This window comes from Nannobrachium achirus (assembly GCF_963921795.1).
Source record: "Nannobrachium achirus genome assembly, chromosome: 3".
In the NCBI taxonomy this organism is placed as follows: Eukaryota; Metazoa; Chordata; class Actinopteri; order Myctophiformes; family Myctophidae; genus Nannobrachium; species Nannobrachium achirus.
Window position 1 is genome coordinate 18,483,693 of NC_137812.1, and position 25,116 is coordinate 18,508,808.

Here is a 25,116-nt window from a genome sequence, read left to right on the forward strand (position 1 = left end):
TTCAGTTGGACATGTTGTCAGTAGACAGGAAATGGCTTGTCTTCCTGCCTATTAACTGCTCCTACTGTATACCGCACATGTGTGCGCAGTCTGCGCACGCACGCGCACACACACACACACACACACACACAAACACGCTCACACGCACACACGCACACGCACACGCACACACACACACACACACACACACACACACACACACACACACACACACACACACACACGCATATGTGTATGTTATCAGCTCTCAGTAGTTCTCTCTCAAACCCAGTTTTTCATTTCCCCACTTAGCCACAGATTAGACACTATAGTGACCTGACCATGCCCAGAGATAGAGAGGAAAGATATATGATAAGACATTCATCATTGTCTAATGTACAGATGACTAAAACACAGAGCTCTCTATGTCACCACTTCCTCACTTTCATCCAATCACAGTCCATCATTGTCGTTGACATATATGTCATACGGTCAGTAAGTGACCATTTCAGACACACACACACACACACACACACACACACACACACACACACACACACACACACACACACACACACACACACACACACACACACACACACACACACACACACACACACACACACACACACACACACACACACAGCACACACACATACCCTCCAGCCCACTTGTTAGGATCGAACCCTCATTACATTAGTGTGAAATTTCACCCCCTCGGATATGGCTTGTGGCTGCATGAGTGCGTGTGTGTGTGTGCATGCGTATGATGTGCCTATGTGCCATGTGTTTGTATGTTTGAAGAATAATTAATGTAAAAAAAAATGTCTGAGAGTCTGAGAGTGAAAGAGACAAACTGAGAGAGATAGAGAGAGAAAATGACAATTGGGGGGGTAGGAAGGAAGGGGGGGAAGGAGGGAGGAAGGGAAAAACTATGAGCTGAGAGATATGATGGTGAGATAAGAAGACAGAGAGTTGGAGGAGCAGGTTGTTCACAGGCGGAGGCTGAACTTCAACATCACCTCATCGGCTGGAGACACACTAGTCAGGAGAAACAGCGATGCGTACACTAGCCTCTTCCTTTCTGCAGGAACTCTGGGACATTTGAAAACAAGTGACTATTTTTGGAACGCAGATTTAATTTTTTTTTTATAGAAAAACAGTGATAAAAAAAGACAAACGCAGAGAAATGCAGAACACACCGAAGATGTTCGTCGGCGTCCAGGCAATCATTTGGAGGAAGTAGCCAAGCAGGGCAAAAGAATGCAAAGGCAGCACAGCGAGGATTCCTCCAGAGGGTTTCTGAAGCGCGCGCTGCGGGCCGTCATGTGGTCGTTCATCACCAACTTCTTCACCTATGAGACCACCAAGTCGGTGGTGGTGAAGAGTTGGACCATCGGCATCATCAACCGCGTCGTTCAGCTGCTCATCATCACCTACTTTGTGGGGTCAGTAGCTCTGCTTTATTCCTCCTGTGGTTTTTAGAGCAGCGGCTCTCAAAGTGGGGTCTGGGGACCTCCAGGGGTCCTAGAGGGAGCTCCAGGGGGGTCTCCCAGCTAAATGATAGATAGGAACCAAATGGACCTAGGTCCAAATGGGTCCCATTGGTTCCATTTGTACACTCAGAGTTAAATTAATATTGATTTTACTATATAAATTAGGGTCTCTCAGAGATAGAAATACCATTAAATGGATGGTCTGTAGTAGCACTGCTGCATGTCAAACTAGGGGTCCTTGAAATTAGAATGGTCGGTCGGGAATCACTAGAGTGGTAAAAATCTTCCCCACCGGCAAATAGTGTCAATTTGGGGGTCCTTGACATGAAAAAGTTTAAGAACTGCTGGTTTAGAGCAGTAGTTCTGTTTCACGTCTTTCACTCCTATTCTTATTTGTAATGTTATTTTCTTCAATACATTCTTCAAAAGGTGGGTTATCGTTCATTCATAACAACGGGTGGGAACCTCATTATGTCCAAAATGTCTACTTTTCAGTTTTCAAATTCAAAAGTAGCCAACAATAGCAGATCTACAAGCTCAAAACACATTGCTACTTTTGTATGACACTTTACTGTATGGCAAAGTATAGGGCATTAATCTACCAAAAACAAGGTAAAATATGGAGATATGAGGTTTCTGCCTGACAGCAACAATATGCTAGATATATTTACATTAATTTAGTTTTTCTTTCTATTGTGAAAAATAAATACATGTAAATCGGCTATTTTCTGCCTCTTATATTTAACAATTTGGCCAATGTTTAATTTGTCATCTTAGAGGTATTTAAAAACTCCTTAAAGTGTCACTTTAGAAATGTGCAGATACCCTGTATACACTTCAACTTTATGTTGGTTTGTTAGTGTTGAGAGAGAAAACAATCTTGCACATTACGTTACTCATCTGGGGACCCCCCAAAATAATTTAGGGACGAAACAGTGGGTCCCGAGTCGACCCATTTGTGGGTCACGGACCATTTTCTATATGGGTCATTACTCAAGTAAAAAGTTTTTTCTTTTCCTACAAAAAATAAAATAACAATTTCAGAAAATCCCCCAAAAACATTTTATTTTAAGTTTTTTTTTTCTATATTCTATACATTTTCAAACAAACAAACATGTACAAAATTCCATAAATACAATATAATATTAATTGTTGTGAGCTTGTAGATCTGCTATTTTCACTAGTTTGGGTCCCAGGCAAATGTCTTATTTCTCTTTTTGGTCAAGGAACCACTAGGTTTAGTGCAGTGGTGTTCAACCTTTTTCAATCATATCAAGGTCCATTATTTATTCTGCATTTGAGCCAAAGAATGGACCACCATTCCATGAGAATTAGCCTCTCAGACCCAAGACAATATTTTGTTGTCGTTGGACAAGATTGTTTTCCACAATTCCATCCACGCTGTATTGATGTTGGTAGGAGAGATAAACAGGCCAACGTTGATCATAACAACAATTCTTCTACATTCTCCAATTATGATGTTTTACTGTTGAGAATAGAAGCTCCTGTTCTCCAGCATGGGTGGTAACTACGGGGGGCTCTCTCCATTCCGACATGTCGCCACTCCAACAGTGACTTCTTGTCTATGAAAGTGGCAACACTTCCATAGAGGTTAAGGTTAGGGTTAGGGTAAGAGATAGGGTTAGTGTCTGTCGGAAAGGAGACATGTCGGAATGGAGAGATGCACCCTGCACCCGTTAAGTAATAGTCTAATAGAACGTTATAATCACTTCTTTAACCACACTAAATAAGCCCTAAAAACAAATTAAGGCAATGCTCTGTGTGTGTGTGTGTGTGTGTGTGTGTGTGTGTGTGTGTGTGTGTGTGTGTGTGTGTGTGTGTGTGTGTGTGTTCATGTCTGTGCGTGTTGTGCACGTGCACCAGGTGGGTGTTTCTCCATGAGAAGGCCTACCAGGTGACGGACACTGCCATAGAGTCTTCAGTGATGACCAAGGTCAAAGGATTTGGAATCTACAATAATAAAGTCATGGATGTTGCGGACTACGTCACCCCTACAGAGGTAGCTTATATATATTTATGTACGTACGTACGTACGTACAAGGGAGGGAGGGAGGAGGGATGGATGTTGAAATATGTGGTGTTGGATTATATGTTATGTGTTATGCATTCCACAGGGATCCTCTGTTTTCTGCATCATCACCAAACTCATCACCACAGAAAACCAAGTTCAAGGACACTGCCCTGAGGTGAGCTACTATTATAGCACTCATTGCAAGTCCTAATGCCTACAGTGTACACGTATTACTGTCACTGCTGTTACTGCCACAACTCCTACGACAAAAGGCCATGACACACTGTAAGCGTCACTGACGTGCACCAAGAGAAAACAATCAATGAAAAGTGGTTACCTTTCTGTGTGTGTGTGTGTGTGTGTGTGTGTGTGTGTGTGTGTGTGTGTGTGTGAGTGTGTGTGCGTGCGTGCGTGCGTGCGTGCGTGTGTGCGTGTGCGTGTGCGTGTGTGTGTGTGTGTGTGTGCGTGCGCGCGCGCACACATGCCTGGATGCCTGTTTGAGACAGAGTGAGATGAAATTCAGGTGCACTCACGACAACAACTGCACCAAGTACCTCAACAAAGCGGGAGGATACGGTAAGATTCCTCTCTAGCTCTCTTTTCTTCCCCTTCCTCCCTCCTGTTCTCATTGTCTCTCAAAACATGTTACAGCACACGCTTTCCCTCTGAACAGGGGTCATCAATATGTCCGTAACTGTGTCTGTTTTACACACTGTTAATTTGATCATAAGGTTTTCTTCAGAATATGTATGACACTTATTTACTACAACACTACTATGGCACATTAGGAGTCCACTGCCACTAGTGGTTCTCAAAGTTTTATTTGCAAGGACCCCATAAATCTGGGAGTGTGACGGGCCCATTTGGTAATATAATTGTTCGCTCATTTTCTATGTCGGTGGAAATAATGGCATTTTGACAAAAATGGCAACCACAAACCAACGTGGTGATGACCTCTGCCTCTGAAAATGTACACAGCTCAACCATTTGACCACTTACGTTAACGGCCACTGTGTTACGTGGTCGGAAAGTGGTCTGAAAATGTACACAGCTCACCCATTTGACCACTTACGTTAACGGCCACTGTGTTACGTGGTCTGAAAGCGGTCTGAAAACACTTTCGAAATGTCCAAGTGGGTCCTGATCCAGAAAAGGTTGGAATCCACTACATGTGTTACAGGTTGATGTGTCATCCTCTGCTCTGTTACTGCTCTTCCTCCTTCCTCCTCCCATCAGGCTTTGGCACAGGGAGTTGCGTTCGTTTTAACGACTCCGTGAAGACGTGTGAGATGAGAGGCTGGTGCCCCGCTGAGATCGACTACATAAAGACGTGAGGCATCATACTGTGTGTGTGTGTGTGTGTGTGTGTGTGAGAGAGAGAGAGAGAGAGAGAGAGAGAGAGAGAGAGAGAGAGAGAGAGAGAGAGAGAGAGAGAGAGAGAGAGAGAGAGGGACGGACGGACGGACGGACGGACGGACGGACGGACGGACGGACGGACGGACGGACGGACGTAACCCATCATTGTGGAAACACATTTGAACCAACAGGTTGAGATTTGTAAAGTCTAATCTTGATGGTTCTTAGAGAAAAGCCTGATGTACAAGTTAAACTGAAAGTTCTGTAACATTTTAATGACTTTGAGGATATCTTTGTCTGTTTTTGTATTGCTCTGCTTGTCAGGGCTCCCTTGTAAAACACATAACCATCTCAACGGGACTCATAAACGGGACTCGTAAAGGAGACAATAACATGAACTGAATACATGTCGTTGTATAATACAGTACGCATGAGAAATAAAACAAAATACAATAAACTATAGGAAGAAATGTGACGCACAGTATACTGTATCATTCCGTATCATGGCTGTGAATAAACAATTACACGTATTGACAGACAAGAAGATCCTTTAAGGGTCAAGCTATTGAGCAGAGAATGAGTGTGCATTATTAGCCTTCTCAGTCCACTGCACCTGCTGCAGACTGGGGCTGAGAGACAGACCATATTGTATTATATCCGTCTGATGTTTTCTCTCCTCCTCAGTGTACCTATGATGGAGGTGGAGAATTTCACCATCTTCATCAAGAACAGCATCCGCTTCCCGCTCTTCAGCTTCACCAAGTAGGGACGATGAGGATGATGCACTGTTGATTCTGACAGCAGATTTGAATATCATTTTAGTCATAATAATCTTGAATATTTTAGTCATCTGAAATGTTTTAGTTTTAGTCGACTAATTCTGCTGTTGATTTTGTCAACTAAAATGTATTTTGGCGGGCCTTGATGGCGTCTTAACTCTCCCGCCGCTTCGAACGTTCACGTTCACCCCATTTTTTACAGAACCTCGATGCCAATACGGCGCTCGTTCGGTTCGTTCGTCTGATGACTGTAAGCTGATGAGGCGTCGCGCGGCCGTCTACTGTAAACACATTTTCCGCGGTGATGGTGTAAAAAATCCATTATGCGTTAACATCAACGGAGAACAATTCACTTCCTTGTTGATTTTCTCTGGCTCTGAGGCTCTGTGGCCAGTGACTGGTCTTCTTCTTCTTCAACACATAACAGGCAAATTCACATTCATTCTCGCATGACGCCGCCCTCTGCTGCCTGGCAGACCAAAGTGCACTATTGCACAACCAAAAAAAATAAAAATAAATAAATAAATGTCTGTCTGTCTATCTACTATAACGTCGCAAAGGTAAGCCGCTTTTTGATGGCGCCAGACCCAATAAATAAATAAATAATCTGGCAGTAGGAGAGTTAATGTCTGATTTTACACTTTGTTGCATGCTGAAAATAGTCTACAAGCTCACAACGTGTTGCAGCGCAGCGCAGCGCAGCGCGCTGTGAGCTTGTAGATCGGCTATTTTCAGAGCGCAACACCCGAACGTCATCACATCTTAGTTTTTATTTAGTTTATTTTCGCCTGTGAAAAAAGGTTGTCATAGTTTTAGTCAACGAAATCAACACTATGATGATGATAATGATCATGATGATGCTGACCTAGTGATTTTCAATATGAATACAAAGATCTTTATTCAGTCTTTGTTATTTAAGTGTGTGTGCATGTGGGTACGTGTGTGTGTGTGTGTGTGTGTGTGTGTACGTGTGTGTGTGTGTGTGTGTGTGTGTGTGTGTGTGTGTGTGTGTGTGTGTGTGTGTGTGTGTGTGTGCACGCAGAGGGAACTTCCTCCCCACCATCACGTCCAGCTACATCAAGTCGTGTAACTATGACCATGTGAACAACACATACTGTCCTATCTTCAGAGTGGGAGACGTGGTGCGCTACGCGGAGCAGAACTTCACCACCCTGGCACTCAAGGTGAACGCACAAATGCAAACACACACTCAAGGGCAGTGTGGGTGATGTTGTCCTGCTCTCTACAGATCACATGCTGCTCAATCCATTTCTACCGCCTTCTGATAAGGATAGTAGCAGGGACGTGCTGGCCATTGGGAAAAGTGGGACAACACCCAACGGCCGTTTCATTCCCGGCCGGTCCAGGCCGGCCGTTAGGAGAAAAAAAAAAAAAAAACGTCGGCCTTCATTCCATTTTGGGGGCTGGGCGGCCAACAAAGTAAATCGTCACTGTCGGGCAGAAACCTTGTATCTCAAGTTTCAAATGTATACATTCTTTTGCAAAGCAAAGCCCTGCTTCATCATACAAGGCCGTTGCACAAAAGTAGTGAAAACAGCCGATCTACAAGCAAACAACGCCTCGCGGTGCGAGGCGTTGTGTGCTTGTAGATCGGCTGTTTTCACTAGTTTAAATCATTTTTAAAATGATAAATACAAAACAAGCGGTTTTGGAGAGGTTTCCACCCGACAACGACGAAATATAACTAAAAAAAAGAAATGAGGGCCTCTCCAACTATTTTTTCCGGGCTGAATTAGGGGCCCAGCATGTCGTAGCCATGTTTTCCTGTTTACACAGGATAAGAATGTGTTGATTGGAGATGGTTTTGAGGCCAGAATATTTGCGGTATTTTCCTTGGAACGTAGACAGTTTGTGGAGATCATTTTCTGTTGTTCTCCGACATTCAGAACCATATGGACAGGATGCAGCTGTGGTACAGTGTCAGCTTGGTGTTGGTGCAATACCAGAGTACAGGATGAGTCTGCTCTCGTGTTTTCTCTCTTGACTTTTTCCATTAACCCTAGATCGCTATTTCTTTTACACCCACACTAACGCCGGGTATATTTTACCCGATATGAAATCTGTGAAGAAATTGGGTAGGCTATTGTTTTAAAAATATTCCTAAAAAAAAACGACTAAAGGAGCTGGGAACTTCTCCTTTGGTCCCGCCATTCCTGGCAAAATGTGAGATGGTCCAGTGAAGGCACAGTCATATCTATCAATTGTAGGAGAATAGGATTTTTTATTTTATTTTACCCTATCACTAACGCTGAGTGAAATCCATCCGGATACCTGCCTGTAGAAAAAAACAAAAAAAAACAAAACAGGGATGGGGCTGGGAAACACACCTAGCTTCTATGATGTCACTGAGCATCCTGAAGGTACCCAAGGACCCATGCACCCACGCCCTGACGCCTGATTTGGAATCGCACATGAGTTCTGGGCGGAGCCGTTTGTTTTCACGCCCGTCGGCAGGTTAGTTACTCACCAGCGTTAGTTTCAGTGAGGTTAGGTTTAGGATTAGGGTTAGAGTTAGGCATAGTTTTCCTGAGGTTAAGGTTAGGGGTAGGGTTAGGTTTAGGCATAGTTTTACTAAGGTCAGGGTTAGGTTCAGGTGGTCGCACCTCCGTGCGGTCCAAGCGAACACAAAGGAGCTCTCCTTAGCTCCAGTTCAGCCAATCAAAAGCTTCCATGGTCGGGGTTTGCCCAGAACTCATGTGCGTTTCCAAATAACACACCTCAGACAGCAACATTATGAAAATCACATCAAACATATAATTTTCCGAATGTCTGAGTGAGTGTCTGTCTGTCTGTCTGAAACAGCGTTTCTCCTCAGTGGCTGGAGCAATTGATCTGAAATCGCATCATCATTAGCATATGAACACACCTGACATAACTGTGAAGCCCGTTTGTCACTTTCACAAATCATATGCTGTATATTAGCATTTTTATGGTGTATCTACTATCTATTCTGCATCTAGCATGAGGCATATCTATTCTACATCTAGCATGAGGCAACATGTTTAACCAGCTGTGTGTGTGTGTGTGTGTGTGTGTGTGTGTGTGTGTGTGTGTGTGTGTGTGTGTGTGTGTGTGTGTGTGTGTGTGTGTGTGAAGACGGGCCGGGGGGGGGTGTCTGGCCCTGTTACAGATGTTGTCCAAAAATCATGCAGATCGGTACACAGTATCTCTATAGCCATTAAACGAAACGGGTATTTCTTACATTGATGCTCCTACATATTATCATGCAAGCACCAGTTAAAGTTATACTGTGTGCACAGTGCACATCCCATAACCCACACACTGCACATCATTTCGGAGCTCATATCTTTGAACGGGTAAGGGCTAGTAAACATAATTGTCCAGGTGGAGATCAGCCGCCGTTAGTGTTCTAGGGTTAATACAATTTGTATCAATTCAATTCAACTCAGTCGAGGGTTAGGAGTTTCGCTCAGGGACACCAGGGGTTAAAGTGGCTTGAAGTTCTTGCCGGGAACTCCCGGATATGAAATTCAGGGACACGTCTTGGCCGCGGCTGGATAAAAATCATAAAATATGAAAATGAATAATCATTTTGATAGCCTGTCAAAAGAACCTACAGTAGCAAGTTCACACTTTTGAGTGTTACTTGCATAATATCCTATGTAAACCACACTTCACACCCAAATATGTCTGAGAAACGTTAACATTTCCTTCTTCTGCTGCGTGTTTTTAAAAGTGTTGCATAGCGAGTAGCCTACTGAAAACTTAATTTGATACAGTATATTCGTGCCCTCTGGGTATTTCTTACATTGATGCTCCTACATATTATCATGCAAGCACCAGTTAAAGTTATACTGTGTGCACAGTGCACATCCCATAACCCACACACTGCACATCATTTCGGAGCTCATATCTTTGAACGGGTAAGGGCTAGTAAACATAATTGTCCAGGTGGAGATCAGCCGCCGTTAGTGTTCTAGGGTTAATACAATTTGTATCAATTCAATTCAACTCAGTCGAGGGTTAGGAGTTTCGCTCAGGGACACCGCAAGCCTGGGAGGCTCAAACCTGAGTCCTTTTGTTTCCCAGGAAGCCTCTCTAAACCAAGGGTCTTCGACAGGGGGTCCGGGTCCTCACCCAGCCAGCACGCCCACATGGGTCCCGCATGGGTACGAGTTGGGCTACTTGGGTACCACGTGGGCATGGGCTTGATGTGGGCAAATTACATGGGTCCCACGTGGGATACATGTGGGATACCTGGGCATGGGTTGGAAGTGGGCTTTCCCACATGGTTCCCACATGGGCTACATGTGGGCTAACTGGGCATGGGATTGAAGTGGGCTGGCCCAAGTGGTTCCCACGTGGGCTACATGTGGGATAACTGGGCATGGGATGGAGGTGGGCTGGCCCAAGTGGTTCCCACATGGGCTACATGTGGGCTAACTGGGCATGGGATGGAAGTGGGTTGGCCCACGTGGTTCCCGCATGGGCTACATGTGGGCTAACTGGGCATGGGATGGAAGTGGGTTGGCCCACGTGGTTCCCGCATGGGCTACATGTGGGCTAAGTGGGCATGGGATGGAAGTGGGCTGGCCCAGGCGGTTCCTGCGTGGGCTACATGTGGGCTAAGTGGGCATGGGATGGACATGGGCTGGCCCACGTGGTTCCCGCATGGGCTACATGTGGGCTAAGTGGGCATGGGATGGAAGTGGGCTGGCCCAGGTGGTTCCCGCGTGGGCTACATGTGGGCTAACTGGGCATGGGATGGAAGTGGGTTGGCCCACGTGGTTCCCGCATGGGCTACATGTGGGCTAACTGGGCATGGGATGGACATGGGCTGGCCCACGTGGTTCCCGCATGGGCTACATGTGGGCTAACTGGGCTTGGGATGGAAGTGGGTTGGCCCACGTGGTTCCCGCATGGGCTACATGTGGGCTAACTGGGCATGGGATGGAAGTGGGCTTGGCCACAAGGTTCCTGCATGGGCTACATGTGGGCTAACTGGGCATGGGATGGGCATGGGCTGGCCCACGTGGTTCCCGCATGGGCTACATGTGGGCTAAGTGGGCATGGGATGGAAGTGGGCTGGCCCAGGTGGTTCCCGCGTGGGCTACATGTGGGCTAACTGGGCATGGGATGGAAGTGGGTTGGCCCACGTGGTTCCCGCATGGGCTACATGTGGGCTAACTGGGCATGGGATGGACATGGGCTGGCCCACGTGGTTCCCGCATGGGCTACATGTGGGCTAACTGGGCATGGGTTGGAAGTGGGCAGGCCCACATGGTTCCCACATTGGTCTACATAGAGTTTTCAACTTCAAGCGTCAATCACTGGTTCCCACATCGGCCTATTTTTAACACATATGGTGCCAACCCCGAGTTTCCCGAGTTTGTATTGGTACTACCGCTGTGCCAACCCCGAGTTTCCCGAGTTTGGGCCGTTTTTGAAAAAAAAAAAAAAATCTTTTTTCAAAAAAAATTTTTTTCAAGATTTTTTTTTGGACCTCCACAAATGTATTAGGCATGATCGCGAAATTGCATGTTTAACCGCCATACCAACTCATTCTTTCAAACATGGCAGCCATGTTTGTTTACATCTGAAGAAAACATAATGGCTGATAAATCATGAATGCCTGAACGGATTTCCAAGCGGATTTTTTTGTTTGAAAGCTGTGAACAGCATCTACACACGTGATGCATCATCTAGGCAGGGGCGTGCACTTTTTACACAATTGCACAATTACATGGAAGTCTATGGTAACCATGGCAACGCGAGACATTGAAGAGAAAAAATCATTGCAACATAAGTGTTAAATGTATTTTTTATTTTATTTCAGTTATTTTTTGGCTGTGAATTGGCCTAGGCAATGAGTGGGGAAAACTATTTCCTTTGAATGTTTCCATATGGACTTACGAAGTCTAGCCTATAGTTATTAACAACAGCTTGACCAACATATCTATTCAGGGGGTTATGTATAAAGAAGAAAAATAATATTAAAGAAAAACATCCATGACTTTAATGCTATATCAATTCCATGCTGTACCGGTACCAGTAGGAGAGATAACAGGCAAAATGTTGACCAAAATAACACTTCTACTTTCTCTAATTGTGTAGACTTGTTGTAAATTAAGTAATGCAGATGTTTAACAATAATTTAGTGTAAAATGAAACTGTAGATCTATGAGGGTCCATTTGGTCACCAACTCGCCATCATTTAGCTAGGGACCACCTGGAACGCTCCCAAAAACCACTGGTGGTGTGTGTGCGTGTGCGTGTGCGTGTGTGCGTGTGTGCGTGCGTGCGTGCGTGCGTGTGCGTGTTGTGGCATGTCTGTGTGTTGTGACATGTCTGCTTTATGTGCTGATAGGTACTTTTACAATATAATAATACATAATACACATTATTTAAAAGTCAGTAGCTGATTATACTTGATGCATTTTGGACAGACAGACAGGCACATTGCACGCACGCACGCACGCACGCACGCACGCACGCACGCACGCACGCACGCACGCACACACACACACACACACACACACACACACACACACACACACACACACACACACACACACACACACACACACACACACACACACACAGAGAGAGAGAGAGAGAGAGAGAGAGGGAGAGGGAGAGGGAGAGAGAGAGAGGGAGAGGGAGAGGGAGAGAGAGAGAGGGCAGACAGACCAACCAGGGACAGAATCTCATTACCATTTGAATACAGGGTGAGTTCACACGTCACTGTGAAGTCCATCTAACCAATCACTTTCCTTCTCAGATTTTGAAAAGTAACTGATAGAATTAGGAACTCATTTTCCACTAGGCTACTGTACTGTACTGTACTGTCTTGCGATTTGGCTTAACCCACGGATGGACCTTAAAACATCTAAAAGTATGGTAAGTAGCCTCATTGTCTATATATTCTAAAATGTTCTCAAACTAGCCCAGAGACAGGCTGGTTTTAACTCAAGGTTTGTTGTTTTTGTCAGCTTAACCAAGGACATTATCTTAAACAAGTTGCATGTTTTAGCTCTAGATTTAAATTTGTTATCACATTGTAACCAATTATTTCAATTATTATTATTATTTAATTATTTAGTACAGCCAGATGCTTAAAGGTGGGCCAGAACATAACTTTTTCCCTCCTCAAAGATGTGTAGGCCTACATTGACATTTACATTGCTTTAACTTTTGATGGCGTCCTCAGAGTCACTAAAGGGGGTCCTCCAAATCTTTGTGTGATAGAAACCTTATTTTCTAATTTTTTATATTAACCACTTGAACACTAGCGTCCATATTCTGAGAACTTGAGCCAAAAATAGCAGATCTACAAGCTCACAACGCCTTGCACTGCGAGGCGTTGTGAGCTTGTAGATCAGACATTTGGGCAAAGAGGTTTTGTAGAGAGGGAAAAGAGCAGACCAAGTAGTGAGTGAAATGTCAACTTTATTAAGTATTGACTGTTCAAGTGGTTAAATATCTGAAACACAAATCGACATGGATCCAAAATACAATGATGATTTTCCTGTCATGATGAAACTATATGGAATCTATGTGGTTTTGGTGGTCCCTGCTTCATCTCTCTCAACTAAGGGGTCCGTGGCCTGAAAACATTGAGCATGCAAAACCAGTTTGTCCACAGTCAGCAGGCACGTAGACAGTAGGCAGCTGATAGCATAGGCCTACTAAACTTGCTTATAGAGATGCAAATTTTTGCTATTGTGGGGGTTTACTTTGGGTCATCGTCACCTGGCTTTACAAAGAATCAAATGTGCACACGCTTGCCAAATGGTCTGTCTCCTGTGTACTACCCTATTGGACTAGTTACTTATTTAGAATATTATTAGGCTATAAAACATAGGCCTACATTAAACTCTTCAGCCCTATACATTTTGTCTATTTGAAAATCGCCTACTAAAATCTCATTCCTGGTGACGCCAGTGTAAGTGTGTTTAAAGATAGAATGACTACTTTACATTCATATCTTGTGGCTAATCCTTTCTTTGACTTTTGCCATAAACTCAGGAATTGCCATGTCGGAGATATCTAAGGTTAAGGCTTCCTGGGTGAAGGCAAGATGGACAGAGCAGTGGAAGGCAGCAGAACCGTCCAGGCTTCACCAATTCATCAAGGATCTCACATATGTTCCTGACCAGCACCTCCCCCATAAGGAGTGGACAACCCTCAATCACCTGAGGACAGGTGTGGGACGTTTCAGTGCAGCACAGGATCCATCACAGACTGTGGAGCATGTCATGACCAGCTGCCCTATATACCAGCCACTGAATGGTGATCGTGGACGAGAATGATCATGACCTAGACAATGACACACTCGACTGGATTGCTGCAACGGAGTGTAAGGACATACAACAGAAAAATAACTGGATGATGTGCCATCCCAATAGACAAACTCTCTCTCTCTCTCTCCCCTGTGGTTGGCTAAAAAAAACACCCACAAGCACAGCGGACCCAGATTGATGAATGCAACATGAATGAACACTGGATTCCAGAAAACCTATGCCCTAAAACAGTTTTGTAAAAAAAAAAATCAAGATTTTGATGCACCTCTTACACAATTTATGTTTTTGGAAATTTTTTATCCTTTATTTTGTTCTGTTAGCAGTCTGTGGAGCATTATGGGAATATCTCTTTTTGCATTTCAAGTGTTTTTTAAATGTACTGTATGTACACTTGCACATTTGATCTGTTTGCCTTCATGCTGCTGCTATCTTTATTTATATTGTATTTTATTATCTTGTTTATTTTTGTAATAAACGTTGTCAAATATACAGTATATTGTCTATTTCATCCAAAATGTATTTTAGGTGTTTCAATAATTAACACAGTTCATGTCAAACACTGTTTTAGTCTACCATTAAAATCTTCCTAGGAGCAAGGTTGAGCCCACTTGGATCCCACGTTTATCCCCTATGGTTACCGCATAGAATTGCCTAGGTGGGGCCCAACCAGGGCCCATGTAGAACCCACCTAGGGCCCACACAGGCTAGCCCAAGCGGCTCCCACCTGGGTCCCATATACATTTGCCGAGGTGGGGCCCACCCAGGACCCATGCAGAACCCACCCAGAGCCCACGTGGGCTAGCCCAAGTGGTTCCCACTTGGGTCCCATATAAATTTGCCGATGTGGGGCCCACCCAGGGCCCCTGCAGAACCCACGTTGATCCCACGTGGGCTAGCCCAAGTGGTTCCCACTTGGGTCCCATATAAATTTGCCGAGGTGGGGCCCACCCAGGACCCATGTAGAACCCACGTTGAGCCCACGTGGGCTAGCCCAAGTGGTTCCCACCTGGGTCCCATATAAATTAGCCGAGGTGGGGCCCACCCAGAGCCCATATAGAACCCACACAGAGCCCACGTGGGCTAACCCACGAGGGACCCTTGTGGAAACCGCGGACATTCCCACATAGAACCCACGTGGGCTAGCCCAGGCGGTTCCCACATGGGTCCCATATAAATTTGCCGAGGTGGGGCCCACCCAGCGCCCATGTAGAACCCACGTTGAGCCCACGTGGGCTAGCCCAAGTGGTTCCCACCTGGGTCCCATATAAATTAGCCGAGGTGGGGCCGACCCAGGGCCCATGTAGAACCCACACAGAGCCCACGTGGGCTAACCCACGAGGGACCCTTGTGGAAACCGCGGACATTCCCACATGGGGCCCATGTAGGGAAGCCCACCCTGTACCCATGCGGGACCCATGTGGGCGTGCTGGCTGGGCAGAGTTGCTATAGGGGGTCCTCAGAGTTACTTTAGGGGGTCCTCCAAATCTTTGTGTGATAGAAACTTGTTTCTCCTTTTTTATATTAACCACTTGAACCCTAGTGTCCTTGTTCTGAGAACTTTGGCCAAAAATAGCCGATCTACAAGCTCACAACGCCTCGCGCTGTGAGCTTGTAGATCGGCTATTTTTGGCGAAGAGGTTTGGTGTAGAGGTGGAAAGGAGCAGTATGTATTGATGGTTAAAGTTGTTAAATATCTGAAAACAAATTGACATGAATCCAAAATAATAAAAAAAACAATTAAACTATGTGGAATCTATAAAAGGTTATGGGGGTTCTCTCTCTCAACTAAGGGGTCCTTGGCCTGAAAACATTGAAGACCCCTGCTCTAAACATTTGGCCATATCTGCCCTATATACTCTGTGTCATTTCTGTCACCCGTGTCTCTCCCAGGGAGGAGTGATAGGGATAAAGATCTCGTGGATGTGTGACCTGGACAGAGACGAGAACGAGTGTAAACCCTCCTACACCTTCACCAGGCTGGACGCCATGTCACAGAAGAACGCCGTCTCTCCTGGCTACAACTTCAGGTATTCCTTTCTTGACCATAAATTGCACCCTAAAATGTGTAATTGCGACTGTCAGGTCGCAGTTACTATCAAAACCTCGACCAGCTGTCAGTCAGTCTGTCACACGTCACACGTCACACTTTTGCCCTGCTCATAGCTCCATAACCGTTCCGATCCATGACAAATGTTGTACCTTGCCTGCCAAACCACAACCTCCAACCATCAATTCTCACATGACCCTCTTCTAGCGCCACCATAAGGCCAATTCTTGCAAAACACATTTTTGGACACTTCTCCTACAGATTTTGTCCTAAAATCACGCAAATCGGTACACAGTATGTCTACACTCATCTCATCACCATGGATCTGTCCCACATAGCGCCAGCATCAGGCCGTTTTTTTTTTTTTTTTTCAAACACTTTTTTGGACACTGCTCCTACACATTTTGCTCTCAAATCACGCTGCGACCTGGCGGTCGCTTATCTCCCGATTAGGGAGTCTTACTGGTAGCTTGGCAGTTCACACTGTCAGGCTGCATCAGAGCATATACGGTATGTGGAATCAACCGCCTGGACCGCTACGCCTACTACCACTACACAGGGCCGGTTCTAGGATTCTGGTGGCCCTAAGCTAGATTTCTTTTGGTGGCCCCCAAGACCAGGGGTTAAAGTGGCTTGAAGTTCTTGCCGGGAACTCCCGGATATGAAATTCAGGGACACGTCTTGGCCGCGGCTGGATAAAAATCATAAAATATGAAAATGAATAATCATTTTGATAGCCTGTCAAAAGAACCTACAGTAGCAAGTTCACACTTTTGAGTGTTACTTGCATAATATCCTATGTAAACCACACTTCACACCCAAATATGTCTGAGAAATGTTAACATTTCCTTCTTCTGCTGCGTGTTTTTAAAAGTGTTGCATAGCGAGTAGCCTACTGAAAACTTAATTTGATACAGTATATTCGTACCCTCTGGTTTTACCAAGAAAAATGGAGACTGCCATGCTCAACTAAAGCATTTTCAGGATGAGAATGAGTGAACAAAGCAACCTAATATACATACATTGTATTGAATGAGAGCAGGGTGGAGAGCAACTACCGACATTGATTGTTTTTATTAAGCATTGTAAAGATGTATTTACATGTTTGTATAGGATATTTGTATGTATCTTATATGGACCCCAGGAAAATTAGCTGTCGCTCTGACGTCAGCCAATGGGGATCCATTAAATCCCCTACAACATGTGCACCTGCACCTGATGGAGGCAATGCATGCTACACAGGTCAAACTGCATGCTACACACGGACTAGAGAGTCAGTCGCTGCCAAATAAATTAGTGCTGAATTGTCAGATGTCATGAAAGCTGTGAAGAAGCTGTGAAGAACACACTGCCCTACTTCACTATTCTGAGGCTTGATGGATTTTACATTGTCACGCATTTTTAAGTTATGTATCTAGTCAGGAGTTTTTACTTCTCCAAATTAAAGTTATGTATCCAGTCAGGGGTTTTTACTTCTCCAAATTAACTGCACAGAGCTGGCTGACAATTTCAATGACGGTGCCTGGGTTGTGAGCTGCACAGAATGTTAAGGTTCTATGTAAGGCTACAATGCAAGCACGTTTCTGTATGACAGAATGGAAAGCATTCTAAGAAATACGAATATACAGTATGGGGTCCCTGCTTCATCTCTCTATCAGCTAAGGCCGGGTCCTTGGCCAGAAAAATGTTGAAGACCCCTGATCTACATAAAAAGCAGAAATACTTCATCCAGGTGCGCAAACCTATCCATATTGTATATCCAGGGCCGAAAATCTTTAGGGGGGTCAAACTCCCCAAAATGCATAGAAAACTGCATCTTGGCACAGTTATACCTAACACTCCCAGCACAACCATCCTCTGACATGGCCCCCCTATAGTGGTTGTGGCCCTAAGCGACCGCTTAGATTGCTTATAGCAGAAACCGGCCCTGCCACTACAGCAGTGTTTAACACTTAAAATGAACATAACTCTGTGACCATTGCTGTGGTCAGCACTATATGAGACTGAGCGGTCTGAAAATGTAGATCAACTAACTTTGAAGGATGCTTGCTCAGCCAGGACACATTATGGTTTATCCTATATGTAATGGGTTTAACCACAAGAACTCAAGCGTCCCCCTTTAATAGTAACACTCTGCAAAGATGGGAGAACATTCTGCAAAACAATAACAGATCTACAAGCTCACAGCTCTACACCTGGGCTACACCTGGGCTGCCAGGTTTCATAAAGCAGTTGTTCTCAACTTTTCAGGCCGCAACCCCCAAAATAATCATATTTTAACTGGGGACCCCCCTACCCTGACGAGCACTAAGAGTTGAGGCATTACATTTTGTATAACACAGTCATATTGTGAAAATAGCAGATCTACATGCTCACAACGCCAACGCGAGGCGTTGTGACCATGTAGATCTGCTATTTTCACAATTTCTGCCTCTAATATTTGACAATTTGGCCAATGTTAAATTTGTCATTGTAGAGGAATTAAAAAGTCCTTAAATTGTAACTTTAGAAATGTGCATATACCCTCTATACACTTCAAGTTATGTTGGTTTGTTTACTGTTGAGTGAGAAGACAACGTTGCACATTGAGTCAATCATCTGGGGAACCCCCAAAACAATTTCGGGAAGCCCCCTTGGGGTCCCGGCCCACAGGTTGAGAACCACTGTCATAAAGTATGAACCATTAGTAGATAATTCATAAAAATAAACAATTCATGTTTATCAGGTACTGTTAGTATTAACACTGCGTAATAATGAGTGCTTTGGTTTCCTCTGCACATAGGTTTGCCAAATACTATAAGATGGACAATGGGACTGACTATCGTACACTGGTCAAAGCCTATTGTATCAGGTTTGATGTGCTGGTCTATGGACATGTGAGTATGCCCAATTTATAGTTTTTGTTCAATAATCCCTTGTCTCTTCTGACACCTTTTTTTTTTATAATTTTTTGTCACTCATAATAATGTTTAACTGATTTTAACTACAGCCTATATGTGTTCTATCCAGGCTGGGAAGTTCAACATGATTCCTACACTCATCAATATGGTGGCAGCCTTCACTTCAGTGGGAGTGGTGAGTTTGTAAATGAATGAATGAATAACTAGACTGCAATCAGTCGAGGTGCCAACTTGCCAACTTGCGCCATGTGCCACAACTGTACATGGCGCAGGTTGGCACCGCAGTATGGCCAACTCTATCGAGGTGCCAACTTGCGTCTTGTTATTTATATCAGGTCGCACTTGTTGGTGGTGACGTCGCCTTTATACTGTCGACCCGGAACAGACGGCACCGAACGCAGTACAATATATATTATTAATGTCTTTATTTTGGCAATAAATATGTCAATCAATCACGTGTCTTTATGTGATTGGTCCAAAGGGTACGGTTCTGTGTGACATCATACTGCTGAACTTCCTGAAAGGGGCGGAGCAGTACAAGGCCAAAAAGTTTGAAGAGGTAAGTGGAGCATGCAAACTGCACATGATGCACCTTACATTTAGTCTGTTCACCCTGATACTGTCCCCACTCCCCCCACATGATGCACATTACATTTAGTCTGTTCACCCTGATACTGTCCCCACTCCCCCCACATGCTGTATTATAATGCACACTCCATGCACGTTCACAACGTTTCAGCATGGTCTGCATACAGTATGCGCTGCTTACTGTACATATTGTGTACAAATCCCTAATAGCCTTCGTAATATACCATAACTATATTGATTCGATTACAGTATTTTGAAGAACACCAAACCGTACATTGTTTATCTACGTCTCTATGCCTCCTCTCTCTCTCTCTCTCTCTCTCTCTCTCTCTCTCTCTCTCTCTCTCTCTCTCTCTATCTCTCTCTCTCAGGTATCAGACAAGGCGGTTGATTCCCCTACAGGTACCAACGGGCTGTACCGCTCCCAGCTGTACAGACACGAGGAGAAGCAATCCAGTGACTCAGGGGCCTTCTCTCTGGGCCAGTACAGCTAACTGACAGCTATTAGGGGCCACCATGCAGCTTCATAAGACCCATAAGACCTGGAATAGCTATTGGAAAATCTTGACATGTTTGGCAAATCTTTTAATATATCTTTTATAAAGCATTCATTTGTAACTCAAATATTTGCTTCTGGGTGGTCCCTGGAACAACATATTTTGAGATGGGGGTCCGCGGCCAAATACATTTAATTTTGGCGGTCCTTGACATGAAAAAGTTCAAGAACCGCTGGTTTTTCAAAACTCTTAGAAGAATTTAGAAGACATTTATAAAATCAGTTCAAAAATATTCAAAGACTTGCAAAAATGTTCCAAGATCTACAAGCTTACAGTGTGGCACTCGGTGCCGTGCTGGGAGCTTGTAGATCTGCAATTTTTTAAAGTTAAAGCATAAAATAATGGTTAAAGTAATAATGTGTATTAATGCGTTCCCGGTCATAATGAGTCAATGTGTAGCATGGATGTGAGGACAGGACATCAGGGCTACAGTAGGAGTAGAATGTGAGTTGGGATTTTCAAAAGCATCAACATACAGAAATTGTATTAGCTTTTAATATATAGTGTATTGGATGTATAGAAACATTTTTTTTCCATTGGTATAGAAACTATAGAACTGTTCACAACAGCTCCACAAAGCGTCCACTATTGAATTAGGGAATAAGAATGTGGAAATTAGGTATGCTGTAACTTGTCTGAAATACGGTCTCCATGTATACAAGGATTAAGAAAAATATATATAGTTGTACTGTAGACTGTAGTTGCACGAGTGTACATGTTTAGCATGTCTTGTATGCTTGTTTAACAACTTACCTGAAATACATTTAGATTTATACCGGTACGTCTAGTAAATGTATAAATCCTGGTGGGAACCATGACAAATATTTGTATTTATTTTTTCTCCATGGGGAAAAGGCTCAAACACAGTACAAGTCTGAAAAAAACAATAAAATTAAACGCTCAACAATAAATGGCTCTGTTTTCTTTTCTTTCTTTCATTAGCTCTCTTTTCAAATGTACATTACATGTATGAAGGCTATACATAAAAGAGTAACTGAATTAGATGAGTTGAAACGGGCTACTCCTTGCAACAACAATTAACGACAAAAAAGCCAATACAATATGCTCAGTACGGACACATATGTCAGTTTTACATCAAATCAGCAGTTGCCTAAAATAAAAAGTGAGTTTCTGGACCTGGAGCAGATAAACAGTGTGCGTCCATTCCTCTCCTTTCCATCAAAGAAACTATCAGCCAGTATCACAATGCTTGGACCCCCCCACATTTCCCATCAAATAGTACACTGATTTGATTAATTCCACTGAAAGAAAGGAAGAAAGAAAGAAAGTTGTAGACGGAGGGAGAGAGTGATTGGAGCGATAAGGAAAGAGAAGGGCAGGGAGAAGGATGGTACATACTGGATTACTGTATATCTGTAACACAATAAGAAGAAACACATCGTCTGAGGTCTTCTCGTGTTGCTAATGGGCTCCAGGACTCCACAATGATGTTACCGTATCAGTGGAGACCCAAGCGGTCCATATCCGAAGCTGATTCGATTATTCTGGACTGGAGCAGTGCGCATAGGGCACACACACGCACGCACGCACGCACACACACACACACACACGTACACACAATGTGCAATCTACACAGAGACATAACTTGCACGACTGAAGTGAAAAATGCTGGACCATTTAAGCCCTATTTTACTTTGTCGAAAAAGCCTATAGATCTACAAGCTCAAATGAGCGGCGAAATCAGATATTTTCACTATCTATGAAGATTGAGAAAAGGGGAAAATAAAGCTTATAACTACTTTGAAAATGGTCATTTATGTTTTGGTGGCGCCGCCTGCGGCCAATGCAGACAGTGTCAGGTGTGCCATGGGATTTTGTGACCACACATTATTATTGCAGGGGTCATCGATTCGATGTGATTGTATAAATGGACAAATCTGTCCCTGCCAAAGACTTGGCCTTGTCCGTGGCAACATTTTAGATTTCCTGTTTTACACACCATTATGTTCTTATTTTGATACCCAATACCCAATTACTGAACATCAAGTCTCCAGGTTTACTTCAGATTTCTATGTATGACACTGATTTACTACGGTACTATGGCACTATTAGTACAGTATAGTGGGTCTCAAACGTTACATTTGCAAGGACCCCCATAACTCTTGAGAGTTTACAAATGGAGTGTACACTCTCAGAGCTACATACATGTTATGATCATTCAGGGCTAGCTCTAGCTTGTAGTACTGATATTTTAAGGATTATGCTTTGTGCCAGTTTGTGCTGGTTGTCTCTCACGCACCGCACACACAAGCACGCACGCACTGAGAGAGAGAGAGAGAGAGAGAGAGAGAGAGAGAGAGAGAGAGAGAGAGAGAGAGAGAGAGAGAGAGAGAGAGTGATACTTAACAAACCAAAGCTCTTCCTCTTGCTGTTACAGTCATCAGAGCTATACAAACACACAGAAACAAAGCCATTAATGGTTGACCACTGGGTTACAACTTATTACTTTTGCACTTAATTGTATTATCTTGTTGACAGTTTACAGTTTAGGCATTTAGCAGACGCTTTTAATCCAAAGCGATTTACAATAAGCAGATAATACATCACTTTAATAAACAAGATAACATATCAGAACATCAACAACATTGTTGTGTTCATGAGAGAGAGAGAGAGAGAGAGAGAGAGAGAGAGAGAGAGAGAGAGAGAGAGAGAGAGAGAGAGAGAGAGAGAGAGTTGATTTCAGTGCATTTGTGGGTTTGAGTTCCATCAATCCATGATGTTAAGGAGAAGATGGCCCTATAAACATATTTATAATAACTTTATAATTATGTACAACAAATAGTATTCAAATACATTGTTCTTCTGCAGCAGATGGATATCCTGTATATGGTGTCATGTGGCATATGGCACCCACCAATCCACATACAGATGTTCTGCACTGCAGTGCCCATATGTATGGACATCTATGACATCAATGACGTCCTCCACCGCTGCTAGCCAATCAGAGAGGGGACCGTCCAAGCCGTAGCCAATCAGGGACCAGCATTCTTGGTGACGTCACTGTCAACAAGAGGACCTGATATAAATAACATTGGGTAAACAGATACGCAAACAGAACGTAATACCTATAACTGACATGCAGAAGAGCAGCAGAGCGGTGGTGGAGCTGGTCAGTCTGGGTCTGAAGTCCTACTCCAGCGCTCTCCGGGTCCAGCAGTCCTACGTCAGACAACATCTGGAGGGAAGAGGGAGGAACGTGATGCTGCTGTGTGAACACCCTCCAGTCTACACCACCGGTCAGAGACATGCCCCTTACCCTCCCAGCGAGGAGCACAGGATCAAGCTCCTCGGCGCAGAGTTCCTTCGCACCAACCGCGGCGGTCATATAACGTTCCACGGGCCGGGGCAGCTGGTGTGCTACCCCATTCTGAACCTGGCCTGCTTCAAGAACAGCGTCCGCTGGTACGTGGGCGCGCTGGAGAGGACAGGCATTCAACTGTGCAGGGGATTCGGCGTCGAGGCCTCGACGTCCCCCCCACACGCCGGGGTCTGGGTCGGAGACAACAAGATATGTGCCATAGGGTGTGCCATACAGACGACACACTCTGGTCACTTCGTCACGTCCCACGGCATGGCTCTGAACTGCAACACAGACATGACCTGGTTCAAACACATTGTGCCCTGTGGGATTGTGGGGAAAGGAGTGACGTCGCTGACTGCCGAGCTGGGGAGGACTGTGACTACTGCTGAGAGCGCCCCCTACCTGCTGGAGGCCTTCAGACAACAGTTTAACTGTCTTATAGTAGAGGGAGAGAAGGAAACCCAGTCAGATTGGAAAAAGAATCACACCTGTGTGAAGTGAGCGACGCTCACATCACACACTTATTGTGGGCTCGCTAAAAGGCGAGACCAGTATGTTATACCAAAACTTTATATGTCAAGGTTATTCTCTTCAAAATAATTACCGACAGTACAAAAGCAGGGCCCGAGCATCTTTTTTGGTGACATCACCACCAACTAGTGCGACCTGATATAAATAACAACACGTGGGCTCGCTGAAAGGTGATTGTGGGCACGCTGAAAGGCGAGACCAGCCGTATGGAACAGCTTCGTAGGAACAGTATTTCTAGTTGTGGGCTCGCCTATAAGGCGAGCACACTTTAGATATTGTCATTATTGTGGGCTCGCCTGTAAGGCGAGCACACTTTAGATATTGTCATTGTGGGCTCGCCTATAAGGCGAGCACACTTTAGATATTGTCATTATTGTGGGATCGCCTGTAAGGCGAGCACACTTTAGATATTGTCATTGTGGGCTCGCCTGTAAGGCGAGCACACTTTAGATATTGTCATTATTGTGGGATCGCCTGTAAGGCGAGCACACTTTAGATATTGTCATTGTGGGCTCGCCTGTAAGGCGAGCACACTTTAGATATTGTCATTATTAGTGTGGTTGCCCTAACAGGGCAACACACTATAGTTCTAGGGAAACTTTATTTATTCTAGATAAACTTTTTTTCGGCGCGTTTCACAGCCCACAGTTTTTGCGCCACACACTCGCGCCATATGTCAAATCGACCGGCTTCATCGGGAATCGTATGCTATCATTTTGCTAAGAGAAAGGTTGTATAGTTTAATTGATATTAATTTATTAGTGAATTAAATTTCCCCATTGACTTATAATGGGAATTGCAAAAACTCACGTTCAATTATTTTTCTCTCGCAAACCATAGGGGCTACAGTTTCAAAACTTGGAGGGAAGGTTCATAATGCATACAAGGATTAACTGAGAAATAATTACATCATTTGGCCTCATGGTGGCGCTATAACAGCTCACTTTACCTTTTGGCTTATAACTCTTGAACCGTAGGTCGGAAAATTAAAATTATTTTTTCCCTGGATTCCTTGGGTCATGACGCATCTCTCCATATAGGCCACGCCCATTTGCGTCAGGATAGATTTTCCGCCATTTTGAATTTTCTTCAAAACACACTTTTTGCTCCTTTTCCTACATATTTTCTCCAAATGTCACAAAAATCGGTACACATAATTTATGGACCCATGCGATAAACATACTCAAGCGATATTTCGATAGTCCAAACCGTTCGTCCGTAACAGGCTTCCAAACTTAGCAAGA

General features: G+C 44.3%; 2 protein-coding genes across 2 annotated transcripts; both read left to right on the forward strand.

Moving 5' to 3' along the window:
- Window positions 1-1,305: 1,305 nt before the first annotated feature.
- On the forward strand, window positions 1,306-19,956 carry p2rx3b (purinergic receptor P2X, ligand-gated ion channel, 3b; the record flags this gene model as incomplete). The annotated part of the gene is made up of 12 exons (XM_080721702.1): window positions 1,306-1,427; window positions 3,360-3,495; window positions 3,611-3,682; window positions 4,014-4,083; window positions 4,744-4,837; window positions 5,548-5,625; window positions 6,685-6,826; window positions 15,818-15,954; window positions 18,757-18,850; window positions 18,984-19,049; window positions 19,356-19,433; window positions 19,834-19,956. 12 exons carry the CDS (start codon window positions 1,306-1,308, stop codon window positions 19,954-19,956), a joined length of 1,212 nt encoding a protein of 403 aa, XP_080577828.1.
- Window positions 19,957-23,116: 3,160 nt separating this feature from the next.
- Window positions 23,117-23,842, forward strand: LOC308282047 (octanoyl-[acyl-carrier-protein]:protein N-octanoyltransferase LIPT2, mitochondrial-like; the record flags this gene model as incomplete). Its single annotated transcript, XM_080722395.1, has 1 exon — window positions 23,117-23,842. The coding sequence occupies one exon, from the start codon at window positions 23,117-23,119 to the stop codon at window positions 23,840-23,842; it is 726 nt and encodes a 241-aa protein (XP_080578521.1).
- Window positions 23,843-25,116: the final 1,274 nt, after the last annotated feature.